Source organism: Prionailurus viverrinus, chromosome B1 (genome assembly GCF_022837055.1).
Source record: "Prionailurus viverrinus isolate Anna chromosome B1, UM_Priviv_1.0, whole genome shotgun sequence".
Lineage (NCBI taxonomy): Eukaryota > Metazoa > Chordata > Mammalia > Carnivora > Felidae > Prionailurus > Prionailurus viverrinus.
The window spans coordinates 121,920,096-121,936,049 of record NC_062564.1 but is presented as its reverse complement, the minus strand read 5'-3'; the positions used below and the strand labels follow the sequence as shown (position 1 = coordinate 121,936,049).

General features: G+C 38.0%; 1 protein-coding gene across 5 annotated transcripts in view; it reads right to left on the bottom strand.

The window, feature by feature from the left end:
* Positions 1-15,481, bottom strand: part of EMCN (endomucin) — a 103,127-nt gene extending 87,646 nt beyond the window's left edge. For 3 of the 5 annotated variants that reach the window (XM_047856778.1, XM_047856781.1, XM_047856780.1), the window contains exon 1: positions 15,318-15,481. In XM_047856778.1, the coding sequence (XP_047712734.1) occupies positions 15,318-15,384 (67 nt within the window). In that variant the 5' untranslated portion in view covers positions 15,385-15,481. The remainder of the gene's footprint in view (positions 1-15,317) is intronic. The other 2 variants (XM_047856777.1, XM_047856776.1) reach the window with 2 other exon arrangements.
* Between the last annotated feature and the right edge of the window lie 473 nt (positions 15,482-15,954).

Sequence of the window (15,954 nt, the reverse complement as noted above, 5' to 3'; positions counted from 1 at the left end):
ATTGCTAATATAACCCCAACTTGGGCAAATTTAAGTAACTTTTTATGTTTTGCTGGATTTTCAAATCTATTTTTCATAATGAGATTGACCAACATATTCCTCTCATAATATTCTCGTCGTTTTGATTTTAGCCATCTGCTAGCCTCATAAAATAAGTTGGGGAGTAAAACTTCTATCTTTAGTCCCTGGAAGAGTTTATGCAAAATGAAATTTATTTGTTATTTGAATGTTTAATATAACATTTTGGTGACACTAATTTTGTGAGATTTTTCTTTGTGGGAAGGTTATTAATTGCTGATTCGATTCTTTTTTTTTTTTAATTTTTTTTTCAACGTTTATTTATTTTTGGGACAGAGAGAGACACAGCATGAACAGGGGAGGGGCAGAGAGAGAGGGAGACACAGAATCAGAAACAGGCTCCAGGCTCTGAGCCATCAGCCCAGAGCCCGACGCGGGGCTCAAACCCACGGACCGCGAGATCGTGACCCGGCTGAAGTCGGACGCTTAACCGACTGTGCCACCCAGGTGCCCCTCAATTCTTTAATGAGTAAAGATCTACCACAATTTTGTATTTCTTCTTGAGTTAGTTTTGAGGGGCCATATTTTTTAGAAATGTATTCATTTTATATAAATTTCCAAAATTATTGAATTATAAAGCTTTTTACAATGTAGACTTACATTTTTAGTGGCATCTAGAGTGATGTTTGCTTTTTCATTTTTGTTTGTTTCTTCTCTCCTTTTTATTGATTAATTTTGGCAGAAATTTAGCAATCTTATTATATACAGAAATTTTTTGCACTATATATTTCTTTTCTATTTCATTAATTTTGGCACTTACTTGTCTTATTTCTCCCATCTACTTTATTTGGGTTTATTTTGCTCTTTTATTTTTTCCTTTCTTATGTGTACAATTAAGACTACAGAGTTTCCTCTAATAAGTGGTTTAGCTCCATCTTACACATTTTGTTATAAAATATTTTATTTCCTCCTCATATTCAACACATTTTCTCTAATTTCTATCATCGTTTTTTCTATGATCCGTAGGTCACTTATAAGGGAATGCCTTAACTTCTAAACATACAGATAATTTTATTGTTCTAATTATAATACTGATTTATAGCATAATTACATCAAACTTTGAGAAAATACACATTCAAGGCTTTAATTGCTTCAAAGGAAAGATTGGCACACGATATCTGGCCCAATGTGTGAACATCAAAGTTTTATTCAGGTACTAATGCATGTGAAATCACAAAGTTGTGAGACAATCGTAATCAGATTTTCAAATAAAATACCTAAAGCCTGTTGACACTGGAATCCCTTTATCCACTCTGTAACATAAAAGGAATAAAAGTGTGGAGAGAGGCACGTAGATATTATTTGACAGGAGGTTGTCTTTGCAAAATACTTCTTTCGAATCCCATTCTCACTTACTTTACCCCCAAGGAGCAAGGCTTGTCTGGTCTGCAATGCAAACCTGCCCTAATATGTGGTTCTTACAGTTGAAAGTCATAGTGGCCAGTGACTCATACTTGGAAAATCAGTACAATGAAAGACTGCTGCCTAGCTGCTGTAGTGTAGGACCAGGAGAGTTATTACTACATTGAGAATGACTGCCCCAGCAGAGCTTATTAGAGAAAGAGATATATGACTGTTTCTTGTGGACCAAACGCAGGGAGAGAGTGAGAGAGTGAATTTAGAGCTACTTTGAGTCCTGTTCCTCAGGTATATGTAGAGAGGTAGGCACGTTAGCATCGTGAAGCTCTGGGTTAACACAGGATTAGCAGTTCTTTGTTCAGGACTAAGAAGAGAACTCCTAGAATAAGGATCCATTCTTATGAACCGAAGAGCTGCAAGGGGCAAGAGGCCCAAAAGCACACCTTTGAAAATGCACCATTCAGCAGTTGTCTTTAACTATCTATGAGGCTCTGGGCACAACTTACGGTGCTAGGTCAAGTAACACCTTTCATTCACCTTTCTTACTCCTTGCTCACTCTGTTCCCAACATGGAGTGGTCAGAAAGGGGCTGGAGGGAGGACAGGGAACCAGAAAAACAGAGAGACTATAAAGAAACCACTTTGTAGAATTCCATCCCACATGGACATGTTCTGTAGGAGAAAATTTTCAATCATTGTTTTGGATTGTATATTCTAATTTTGAATTGATGCACTCTGCAAATTTAGTTGTCCATAAAATTGTTCACTTTTTTTTTTTTTAATTTTTTTTTCAACGTTTTTAATTTATTTTTGGGACAGAGAGAGACAGAGCATGAACGGGGGAGGGGCAGAGAGAGAGGGAGACACAGAATCGGAAACAGGCTCCAGGCTCCGAGCCATCAGCCCAGAGCCTGACGCGGGGCTCAAACTCACGGACTGCGAGATCGTGACCTGGCTGAAGTCGGACGCTTTACCGACTGCGCCACCCAGGCGCCCCAATTGTTCACTTTTTAAGAGTGAGCGAAAAAGCCATGGGCTTTCAATATTTTCTTCATGGGTGGAAGTTTATGTTCACCAAATAAATTGTTAAGAGACGGTGGGAAACAAAAATAGTGTAGAATTTTAATCACATTTTATGATTTGTAGCTTCTAAATTCTTTAAATCATTTTCTAAGTTTTATGCTTTCTTAAGTCTATGAAAAAAAGAGAGTATTCATCAGCACTAAGTTAATTATGTATAACCATACTTCAATAAAAACATTCTTATTTATGAAAAATGAAAAAAATGGTGACTGGAATATGTCTTTAAAATTCTTAGATGGAGTTAGCAAGCCTAGTCAATTACAGGAAATTGCCCCAGAACCCTGTTCTTTCCAAATCCACTGAACCACCACAAACATGGAATAAGTTTGCAAATTATCCACTTAATGCTTATTTGAAATCCTACAAATTTTATGAAATAGGTGAAGGAATTAACCCCAGTACCCACAGTGGTTGTACAGAGAAGTGAATGAGAGACCCAGGAAGGGTACAAGTATCCATATGTTTGTAAGAGAGAGAACATTCCATAATTCAAAGGGGCATGTATTACTCAGGGTTTTCTTTTAAATGGCTATTTATTTTTGAGAGAGAGATCATGCAGAAGGGGAGGGGCAGAGAGAGAGAGAGAGAGGGACAGAAGATCCAAAGCAGGTTCTGTGCTGACAGCAGACAGCCCAGTGCAGGGCGCGAATCCACAAACCGCGAGATCATGACCTGAGCTGACGTCAGGCACTTATCCAGCTGAGCCACCCAGGCGCCCCATTACTTAGATTTAAATGAATGCTGCCATGAAGAATATGAGGCCCAGAGTTGCCAGAAAACCTGAAAATAAGATCATCAATGTCCTTCTTTGTTGCTGTTTTGTGAAATTTTCTTATTTTTAAATATTTTCCTGTAGTCATAGAACACTTTGGGGCCAAACGATACACATGTGCAGGTTATGTCAGTGGATGCCAGTTTGTGAGCCCAGGAAGAGAGCGTATTGAATTCCTCCTGTCACATATCCCAGTGTGTTAAGTCATGGCAGGTAATAAGCCAGTTGACAAATTTCACCTTGTTATTTTCTAATACTACCAGTTTCCCTGCATGGCTATTGTAGATTCATAACATCACAGCTTCTCAATCTCTTTTTAAGCTTACAAGGTATCTGTTAACATTGGCCCTTGAACTCGCCATACCTTCTCAGACTCCTCTGGCTCCAGCACCTCTCCAGGAACCAAAAATATTTGTGTTTGGATTATTGAACACATTCGGACACCACCTGAAACTTTGACGAGAAGGCCGTAGCTGTGTCTCTAACCAAACTATTATTCAAGGGGGTTCCTCTTGAGCAGCGACAGGACAGAGACCCAAGGTCTTGCAGTGTTGATGAAAACAGGAAGGAGATTAATAGTAGAATGGAAAGCAATCAATAGGAACTCATAATGAGTAGGGAATCTCCTTACAATGGATGGATAAAAAACCTGGAATTTAAACCTATGCACCTATGGAGATTTCAGTGGTTCAAATCCAGTTTGCCTTGGCCAAATCTAATTTCTATTATACTAAACTAGTACAAGGAAAAAAAAAAACACAAAAACACAAAACACACACACACACAAAATGAAAAACAAATCCCCAAAAACAAAAAAACTAAAAATCGCTCTGAATTCATACTAAGTCTCCCTCTGAAAGCACTAGATCCTAGCACCTTTTTTTCAAGGTTAACACCTCTGGGAATCTTGTGGGTCTGAGGGGCAATAAAAAGAGTTCAGATGATTGCTCAGGAAATTGAAATCTAGTCCAGGATTTCTCAGAACGTAAGTCCGTGTGCCAGCGTATACAAATTATCCATAGTAATTGCTGAAGCAGAGTTGTCTGGATTTTACTGGAAGCACTGGGGATGGTCCCTAGGAAAATCTATTTTTCACAGATAACTTAAGTGATTCTTATGGGTAATAAATGTTAAAACCTACTGATCTGAATTACAGTGTGTGTGTCCTTGGGCTTTTCTCCTCTGACAGCGAACCCAGTAACGCCAGCCTGCACAATCACCCAGGCCACGGCAAGAATTAAATGAGATAATTGATCCATAAAGTGCTTTGTAAAATGTGTAGCATGTTGCAAATGAAATGGATAGAAGAATGAAGGACTAGCAGGAGATATAATGATAAGAAGAAAGAACCCTATTGCATATCAGGTCCAGAAGAGTGGCTGGAAGGCCATTGGGGAGTGCTCCTCCCAAATTATCAGAGCTTTTGTTACATATCTCTCTTCCTCCCCTTCTTATTCTTCATATTTCCCCCATCCCAACCCTCTCAGAGAGGCTTTCTCTCTTTCTCCCAGCCTCCAGCACCTTCTCGACTCTTTTAACCTCATCTTTACTGTCAATCTTTTTCTGGATGTCAGTGAATTTATCTTTCTCTCTCTCTTTCTCTCTCTGTTCTTCTATCCCTCCCACCATCACATGTGTCCAAATTATATACAAATAAGACCACAGGGCAAATGGGAAAAAAACTGTCTTTCGTGGGTGTGTCCTCTGAGACATGTGTCTCATGGCAGAGAAATGACCCTTTACCTGTGAAGTAGATACTTTCCTACAGCCCTGTCTGAAAATTCCCAAAGGAAACAACATGAGGAAATAGAATTGAACATCTTGATCCAAAATGAACACATCTAGAAATAACAGGATGAAAGTGAAGCAAGATAACTTGAGTCAAAATACACAGAAATTGCTTGTTACAGATCACACAATGATAGATCTGGAAGAAAACTTGAATATGATTTCGTAGGACTGTACTCATATTGTTGATTGGGAAATTAAAGACTCGAGAGGCTAAAACATTTGCTTGGCCCAGCCACACAGCAGGCTTGTGGCCCCTGGTAACTAACACCGAGGGCCTCTTGGCTTCAAGACCAACCAGTACACTTCGCCTTTGCACAGTGCCAGCTTGTGACATTAGTCGGAACTCAGTGCAAAAAAAGTTGTTCTATTGTCGGATATATACATACAGCTAAAGCAGACTTTATTTTGTGTAACCTACTGGTAAATGGTATGTACATTGTAGGTAGTTTGTGTCTTTAGTTGACAAAGTAAAAACCGGTTAATTGCCTGTCAACTGCCCGAGGGGAATTTTATTATTTACTGATCAACGAAAATGTTAAAACCTGGGAATAACTGAATTATTTAATGCCTTTGCTTCTGGACAAGATTAGAATAAAGTTATTAACTCAACACACGGAATGAAGGCCTCAGAGTTGGAGAGGTAAAGTCTGTAATCAATGCATCTCTACAGTTGAACTTCCACAATTTTACATTTTAGCAGGAATGAGGACTAGTGAGATCTAAGTGTTTCAGAATTACCCAATGAATTGTAGGATACCTTTTTTTTTTTCTTCTGAGCGAGACACAGGAATGATTCAACACTTGCGTTCTGATCATCATACCACTCCTATGCGATTTGAACAGTTAATGTAAACCAGAGGTGGGCATTTTCTGCTATTTATACAGCAATAGGACTGCAGGTCAATTTCATAAAGCAAACTAAATCAGTTCAGCTGACCAAAATGACACTCACAACTTCTCCACTACGCAGGCCAAGGATAAAAATAAATATTGTCCTCAAGTCACTGAAAACAAATCCAGGCATGTTTTGTATATTTTCAACTCTGGCTTTTTTCAACTCAGCTGACTTTTGAAGAAATACAGTTTTCCAAATTGAAGCATGAGCTAGTGATCACCACCTATGTGTCCAAAGATAGGTCCTGGGGGAAAAAAAGATCAATTCGATATTGTCTTCGTTCTCAAGACATTTACATTCAGTTAGGTTACAATGGACCCTAATCAAAGGATTTTAAATGGCTGGCAGGATTGCCATTTTTCTTTCTTCTAACTTTGCAAATCTAGGGAGTTGTCAACTTTGGTTAATATAAAACTGGTTCCCAACAAATGAGGCTGTCAGAAAAAGATAAAAAGAAAAATAACAAAAAGCTTATGGATTCATAAAAAAAAATAAAAGAAAAAAAAGAAAAAGAAAAGCTTACGGATTCACATCATTTCATTATCTTAATCCCAATAATGCAATTGCTGTTAATTTTGTGTATTTAAAATGGAGGATCTCGTTTTCAAAAACTGGGTCCACAGGGAGAGATACTTGAGAGATGTTTCATTGTTGGAGAGAGTTGTCACCATGGCCACGAGCTGACGAATGCAGGAGTGACCTCTCTTCCCTAGAGACAGCGTCCCAGAGCTCGCCGTTTATGTCCTCACGCTTGCCAAATGCTCTCGGAGGACGATTTCACAGTTCATACCACAAAAAATAATTTCTTTCCCCATTTGAGCTAAAAATAAATTCAATGCCTGATACAAATGGTTCTGTGTTTCATGTGTGTGGTTTTTATAACTCAAACAGTAGTTCAACACATGGCTACTTGAATGTGTAGCAGCCGTAGAAAAATATATAAAGGTATTTCTTTCTTTCTTTATTTTGAGAGAAAGTATGCACATGTGTATGAGCAGGGGAGGGGCAAAGAGAATGGGAGACAGAGAATCCCAAGCAGGCTCTGTGCTGTCAGCGCAAAGCCTGATGGCTGGGCTCCAACCCACGAACAGTGAGATCATAACCTGAGCCGACATCAAGAGTTCAAAACTTAACTGACTGAGGCACCCAGCGCCCCAACATATAAAAGTATTGTAGCTCAAAATGCAATCGTGGAGTGCCAGTCAGTAAGGACAAATTCCCAAATGTATGAAATGCCCTCCTACTTATTCCTTGATACTGTGAGTTAAATGTTAGTTTGCATATTAATAACCAATATTTAAATAGTAAGCTATGAGTTCCAGAGCACTTCAAATAGGTTTTCTGATTTTCATGTAACACTAATACTGTGTCAGCAAATATCATTTTTCTCATATTCAGATGAAGAAACTGAGGCTAAGAAGTATTTAATGTCTTGGTTAATTTCAGCATACTAAGAAGCTAGACCCAAACTTGGTTCTCACGTTAAAATCAAGGTGTCTTCCCCTCACATATCCACCTCTCAGATTAAGCAGTGCTCAATACCTTAAGGAAGGTGAGACTATGTAAGGAGGTTGACAATTCTCAGGCTACAAAGTTAGCATCTTCATTAAAAACAAACACATTTTGGGGCACCTGGGTAGCTCAGTCAGTGAAGCATCCGTCTTCAGCTCAGGTCATGATCTCACGGTTTGAGGGTTCCACTCCCGTGTAGGGGTCTGTGCTGACAGCTCAGAGCCCGGAGCCTGCTTCAGATTCTGTGTCTCCCTCTCTCTCTCTCCCCATCCCCCACTCACGCTCTGTCTGTCTCAGAAATAAATAAACATCAAAAAAATTAAAACAAACAAAAAAACACAAACATATTTTTACTTATTAGTTTGAGTGGTTAGTTTATACAGTGAGTTAAATAACTTACAAATCTGAAAGACATTCTAGAGAATACGATCTGCACATATCAAATTGTGCCTATATGTATGGTGATTAAAAACATGGCAATCATCTTTCTAGCATCTCACATCAATTCTTCAGTGAAAACTTTCACGCACTGGTTTTTCACTTTGTGAGAATTAACATCATAATTATTTAAATATTTGCTGAGTTTGCATTAGAATCGATTTGGAAATAAGGCAGTTTGTCTAAGGAATGGGATATAATAAACTAGAGAACTCTGAGTCCCTAAACTCGGCAAACCTTACAGAGTTCTCACATGCAGGGCACTATTGAGGGTGTTTTCTTTGTGTGCATGCCTTCACGTGATCCCCCTAATACTCCCGTGAGGTAGGGACTGTGCTGGTCCCATTGCACAGCTGGGAAAGCTGAAGGTTACATAACTTGCCCAAGTTCACACAGATAGTAAGTGGCAGAGCTGGAATTTGAACCCAGACAGTCTGGCTCCAAAAGAATTATAAATGTGACACTAAGTGATTAATTCACTGTTAGTTATTTCCTTAGCTTCTTTCCTTCTCCAAGTCTCGTATTAGCTGCACTGACATTTATATTGCAGACAACCACGTTGTTTTTTCCCAACTAACTTAACAATCTGTAGGTAGGCAAATGCCTACACCTCTTTTCAATGCATCCCCTTAGTAATTAATTGAATCCAGCACAGCAAGAGGATCATTATCACTAAGTGGAAACTCATTCATGGCACTTAGTTTGTGGTTTTTAAGGTGTGGAAGATGCTATGAGAGGCAGCAGTGGCTTCTGAATTACCCAAGTGGTAAAGTCTCTATGCTTTCTCTTTTCCATTAGAAAAATTCAACGTATTGCAATTTCACCACGCTGGAAGGCAACAAGCTACAAGGAAGATTTTGAAGAACTTCCTCTCGTTTGATTTTAAACCACATTGCTCTAGTATAACTTTATAGTCCCTCAAGCCTCATTTCCTAATCAGTAAAATGGGAATAATAAAGTTGGCCTTAAAATGTTGTGATGGAAGTAATCTGTGTAAAATGTCTGGCTTAATAAATGGTAGATGTCAGTAGATGTTGTGATGACACTCATATGGGTTAAATTGGACCAGATCCAACTATGTCAGGGTTTTGACACAACTAATTTGTGTTTAAGACAGAATATGACTGAACAGACAGATTTAAAAAGCAGTTCATATTTTAGATGAGCAGTGCACCAAGAATAAAATCAATGACTTCAACATTTCTGGCTACCAACCTTACAATATAATTCATTCCTGAATCTATACAAACAGGCAAATGATTGCCTTAGAAAAGGACCTGCTTAGAATATCGTTTAACATATTCAACAAAAGATCGATAAAGCTTTTTCTTGCTTTTTTTTTTCTTAAGTGAAGAGGAAGAAAGGTGGTGAATAATGATTGGAGTATCAGAGAAACTGTAACAAGTCTACATCTCGATATATTCTTATCATTCACACTAAAATGAGCCCATCAAGAGAAATAATTAATCCTGGATTTCACTGGAAAACAGAGCCCAAGACGAAGCAGAGTGTGCAAACTCTCTGTGTGCAGTTTGTAAAGGAAAGTGAAGTCAGGGAAAGGAATAGAGGACTAAAGCAGTGAAACAGAGCAGGAACAGAAGAGGAAAGCATTTATTCACTGGCTCCATTTCCCCTTTCGGCAGGCATTGTCTCATAGAGGGGCTACTGCTCCTGCTCTTACAGCTCAGATGCCCAACAGTGCCATGTGAGGTTCTGCCAGGGACACTGTCTCAGTATCAGAGTGACACAGACAAGAAAGCAAAAGATATACATTCACGTGAAGCAAGGCGCTGTCAGGCTACACATGTGCCTGGCAGGTTGCCATAGCGATGGCTGGAGTAAACACAGCCGGAGAAGATAGAGGGAAAGACACAACAGGGGTCTAATGCTTCTACAGTAGCTGCCTCTATTTAGACACTACTTATGATTATCTCTGCTGATATTTCTACAAGACATAAAGCTTGTATTCAAGTTTAGAAAACTGTTTTTTTCTTTTCTTTTCCTTGTTTAAAACAATTTTTCCTATGGTTGTTCCAAATTTGGGAACCATACAGCGGCCTTTCTAGATGTAACTGCCATCACTAATGGTTTTCATGTCGATGCTGGTGTTGTGTCTGCAACAGTACAAAAGGGATCTTGTCTGCTAACTAAAAGAGTTTCTTCTAACACCCAACAGGAATTATTATCCTATCCTATAATGACCCACAGGAATTCAGTAACGGGAAAAGAGGCACTTACTAACAGGAATTGAATGTCCCTTAGAGTACATTCCTGCTTTGACATTCACTGTTTAGAAATGTGCATCTCAAATTGTTCTCAAAAATGAAGAGGAAGTTGGAAAGTGATGACTAAAAAAAAAAAAAAAAAAAAAACCCAAAACATAGAAGTTACTTGAATTAGAATTATTCATAAGTTAAAATGTTTACCTGAAGCATGAAATGGAACTTCATCAATGAAAAGGAAAGGATGGGCAATGATCCAGTAAAATACAAGCTTTCTGAAAATCCCAAAGGGGCATCATTTTTTCCCTCAATTATTTGAATAATTACAATTAGCAAGATAAAATTGCCAGAGAATTTACTGGTGACTACTGTTATGAATCTCTTGAAAGCAGAAATTCTAGACTGATCACTTCTACTTTTAGGTAGAAACTTCAAACAAAATGAGTAGTGGAATAAAAAAGAATGTTAAACAAATGGTGTGGGGACTGAATACTTCCCCGTTGGATCTGTTTGCCTATTGGTTCATTCTCCTTACAATAGATCACCCATTTTAGGTAAGATTTGCTGACAGTGATTAAGCTAAACAGAAGTAATCAGTAAAATGATCTGCTCTAAAGCAACTCTTATGCTATCTAAAATAATACATGAATTAACTTTCTTAAACTTCACTTTTTATGAACTTTTTTTTAAAAAAATCCATTTTGTATTTTTAACAAGTTGCTTGAGAATAAGGTTTCTTCTTGAATATTTCTATCTATAAGAAGATATTACATAAAGTATTTTATTCCCAAAAAGGAAAAGTAGAGCCAATTCTTTTTAGATGCTCTTCCTCCCAAAGATTATAGTCAAGGCCGTTTCTTTTTCCATATTTGTTGTAAATTACTGTCACCCAGTGCTAGGTGGTCCATCTATAGCTGTCATCTTCTCTCTTGGCCAGACTTTGGGAACTGGCTTCCCTTTGATAAGAAGCCCTTTTCCCTTTTCCTTATATTTGGTGCCCACTTTCGTTGCCAGGATCAAAGCAATCCATTTGTATCCATGTTATACACTATGAGTCATACATGTCCATAATCTTTCATACAAACAAGGCAGTAAACTGGTGAGTGCTTGTCATTGGAAGAAATAAAAAATGAAAACAAAACAAAACAAAAAAAGAAGGCAACTGTATCATTTATTTACATGTCATCCGGCTAACTATGTCCTTACTATATGCTTAGAACTGTTATTGGACAAACAAAATAAATATGGTAATTAAATATGGCCCCTACTTTCAAGGTGTTTATCGTCTGGAAGAGGAGATCAGATATGCCTACAAACAATTATGATAGAATTAAAACACAAGTGCCATGAGAGAGCTAGAAATATGAGCATCCAGGTGAGAAATAAATTGCTTTTCTCTGTTATGAATCTTAAAGTGGGCAGGACTAAGAACTCCTGGGATTCAAGAGTAAAGAACACTCACTGCCACCTTCAACTTCAGGGGCATTACAATTCCCTGCGGATTTTAATTTACCCTCAACGTCTCTGTTTAAATATCTTATTAGGATTTCAAACTCACCATGACCAAAATCAAATACTTCATTTTTCTCCTTAAATGGTCTCCACCTATCTTTCCCTCCCTCTGCTCCCAAACCATGTTCCTACTTCTGGTCTTCAGATAATCCTGTCTGTACATCTCATTCACTTTCTCCCTCATTGCCAGTCAAGAATATGTCAAATCACAAACTTTCTACTCCTTTTAGGCTCTTCCCCAAATCTTTTTTTTTTTTTTACTTTATTGACATATTTTTAGACTGGCAATAACATTTGCACTATTTTCTTTAGCTTTCGCCTCTCCTGACTGCAGTAGTCTAATTTATATCCTGCTGACAGATTCATCTTCCCAACGTATAGCCCCAATAATATAATTTCCACACTGAAACACATTTAGAGGCTCTAAATGAATTAACTATTCAGTATTAACTATTGACTGATAACTAGCCAATATTTTTCATCCTGGTAGCCACATATCTTGAGACTCTATTTCCAATCTTATTTTCTAAAACTTAACCTACATCCAATGTGTGATTTCCTTACATTTCTACACTAGAATATACTGATGTTTTCATGTTCCTACTCAAGAAATTCCATCGGTCTGGAATGTCCTGTTTTTCAAATTTCAAAGTTCATCATAATTTCCACTTTTATATGAAGTCTTTTCTGATGCCCTTACACCCCAAACTAAGCTCCCTATCATTCTTTATTCACCACTTAAGACTTACAATATAGTCAAACTTCTTATTCCTTACCTCCTCTTCTCTTCCCCATTTCAAGGGCCATGGCTGAGTCTTAAGTATTCTCTATAAATCTATAGCATTTAGTATAATGCCTGTCTTACAGTGTGTTCAATCCATTTTTTCCATGAAACTGAATATTCGATCAGTATCAAATGAATCTCTCCAAGCAATTAAATTCTTCTTCAGACACCAATAAAATGATGTTTGTTCCCATTTGCAAATGCTTGAAACATTTTCATCTTTCCTAAATTAATGTAAACTCCAAAAAGCAAATGGCGCTTGAAGAGTAACTTGTTTCCAGGCCCTCTTCATTTCATTTCTTTCAGTCTTGACAGGAAAAGGCTCACAGATCTAGGCTTAAAAGCCAAAGGGGTTTAAAAGCCACAGGAGGGGTCTGTTCCGTTTTAAATACAATTTAGAAAACCTTGGGAAAGAATGACAGTTCCTTTTCAGGAACTTCACGTACATATTTCAACAGAACAGCTTTCCAAATTGGAGAATGTAAAATGTTATACCACCAACCAAGTAATAGAAAGTCACTCACTGCTGTGTAGAAAGATTCACTTGATTTTCACAATGAGCACAAAAGACTATATTGTATTTATTTAAATCTGGGACTGACAAAAATGTCAGAAGGAAAAAGAAAAGTAGTCAATTTCTCTAAAAGATCATTATTTAGAAATAAATTACTATGCAAAAAAGCATGGATCTTCTTGACAACTTGTGAATTTAAGGCAGATGAAATGCCTCCCTCCTCACCCCTAATAATCAATTCTGCTGATGAAATATGTTAAGCATTCTAAGTTTGGGGAATGTACAAAGCTTTGAAATCAATGTGTTTCCGGTACAGGGGGTTAGGGAAAGAACTTAATAAATCAGCTTAGGAAATGCTTCATTTCCTGCAGCATATCTGGGGACGGAAACAGAACAGGCAGAGCCAGGTGCAACAAAATCATACAACCTGGTGGAAAACCTCTTCCAGTTCCTTCTGGGCACCACTTGGATGGGCAATTTATGCTCATGAGCTAAAGTTTCCTTTTTTAAGAAAAATGGAGTAGATTTTACAGACACTTTCCTTAACAAATAGGCTTGTTGGCAGAAGTTGAAGGAGATAGTCATTATGTAATCATTATATCTGCTTAAATAAGAAAGTACCTTACTTGGGTTAATAGTTCACTAGAAAGAAGACACCATTAACAGGTTGTGCTCACTACTGGTGAGTTAAAAGAAGTTGGTATTTTCCCCAAATGATCATAAACAGAAAATCTGCCAGGTCATCTCTGGGTTATCCTGTACCTTTCCATCTTTCTTACGGCCAGGTTTTGCAGGCTGATTCTTGATTTGACACTACTGAATTCTTGAACTGATACCATTCCATTTTGCTTTCAGAAAGACATGTAATCCATTCAGAGTTTAACAATGCCGGGAAATTAGTGTACTTACAGACCCGGGGTAGGGGGCAGCTTCACCCAGACTTTCAAATTTATATTGACCTGACCCGTGTTTGTAAGCAGTGTTTTTCATGGCATTGGGATTCCTACCAATCTTTCCCATGCATACTGAAGAGTTACTTAAAAGCTCATATACTGATTTCTGTGGCCTCTCATAAATACTCTTTATTTTAAAACTCAGATTCTTGGTAACTCTTCTAAGTTAGGTTTTCTGGCCTTGATACCTGCTGCAACTTGACTCTGGAAACGCCAAGATGCATGGTAAGCCATCATAGGTGATTTTGAAGTGTTTGGGAATGAGTCCTAAATTTATGTATGTATTTTGAGAAATTAATGATAAATATTATTGAAGCAGTGTATATAATTTTTCCTACATTATTACTCTATGTTAGAATTTTTGTAGGCAACAAACTTTTGAAAAGAGCACATGAAAAAATAAAATTAGAACTGATATTTTTCCAGGGCCCCTCAGAATCAATATTTCCCAACTGTGCTCTTTTATGATAGCTTGTACTTTGGTTTTCATGCTTATTAAATCTGTCGTGTATTAGAATTACATATTTATTTTTCCCCACACTACATTTACCACTGTTGGTAAGGACAATGGCTTAATCATTCATGTATTTCTTGCACTGATGACTACATGGTAAGATCCTAATAAATATTGATTAAATTTAATTGCGTACAGTGAATCCCTCAGAAAGGGTTAAAGATAAATGTTAATAATCTCTTGCAACTGGTCATTAATATAGTCAAGACTTATATTGATTCACATATAGCCTTTGGTTGAGTCTTTGAAACTGCCTTCAATGGGTAAGATTTTTGAGATGATGAGCCAAATGTTGTGAGTATATGTGTGGATTTATGCTGGTTTCTGGAGCAAATAAATGTTGTTCACTTTTATCAAAATGACTCTCCTTTTTACTTCCCCTACCACCTCAAGATACTGCTATTCATTTTCCTAGGCAGCTTTATCCAACCTCGCAATTTATCAGAGCCAAAAGATAGTGGCCACGCATATAGGCCAGCATCTGCAACGCAATGTTTCTGACTACAGCCTTTCACCCATACTTGACAATCGTTATTTCCAGACTTAACACCTGAAAGGAGCACAGTGGTGAGAAATAGTACATTTTTAACCAGTATTTTATTCCCAGGTTTTTATTTTCAAAACATGCTATTGTGTATTCTCTGTACCTTTACGATCCCATCAAATACGCTGCAAGGCCACCGCACCAGCAAACATTTCCTTTCAGTGAAAACAAACATTCTCTCCGTGGAGCCTTCTCAATGCATTCCCAGTCAACATCCACACACTGGACACAGCAAATGAATTGCTGCAGCCACGTTTCAGGGCAAGGTCCCTGAGGGTAAACTGAGACTGAGTCCCCTGCTAGTGATTTCTGATCCACACCGTCAGAGGAATAAGAGAAAATGGTACCTGTGTCCTCTTTACTGCTATAAAGACTGAACAGAAGACAAAGGATGGTCACTTGAAGGGATTTCATGGTGCCCGCGGATCGGCTCCGTGGCTCTTCTCTTCAGAGTCAGGCGGAGACAACTCCCTCCCAGCCTGGCAGGGCCTTATTAGCAAATGGAAAAGGTGTGCTGAATGTGAACAGCCACTGCCCATTCCTACTTATTTCGGGGGCTCTGATAAAGAACGGGAGGAAATACACACACTCCCTTTGGGAGTTCAGCAGAGAGGAGATTTATTGTTTCAGTCCCTTACAGGAACTTTTTTTCCTCTTCCTTTGGCAGCCACTTGTGTTTTTGTTACTACATTATTTTGTTCTTCTTCAACAAAAAGGTCAGGGCGGGTGCTGAACAGAAACAGATCTTTCTTGAGAATGGACCATACAGCATTCTAACTTTTGTTTTGAAAGCGTGTTTTGGAGCGGTTATAAAAAGGGCCTTATTAAACAGAGATTCACTTTGGATAAAGAGGCTTTAACCGCCTGAGGGTTAAAGTTTAGAGCAAGATCCATAAGGAATCAACTTTTCTTCTTTCCTTCCAACTTGAAAGCCAGATCAGCAAAGACCATCTTCTGGAAATAAGTGTAAAACTTTAATAAATA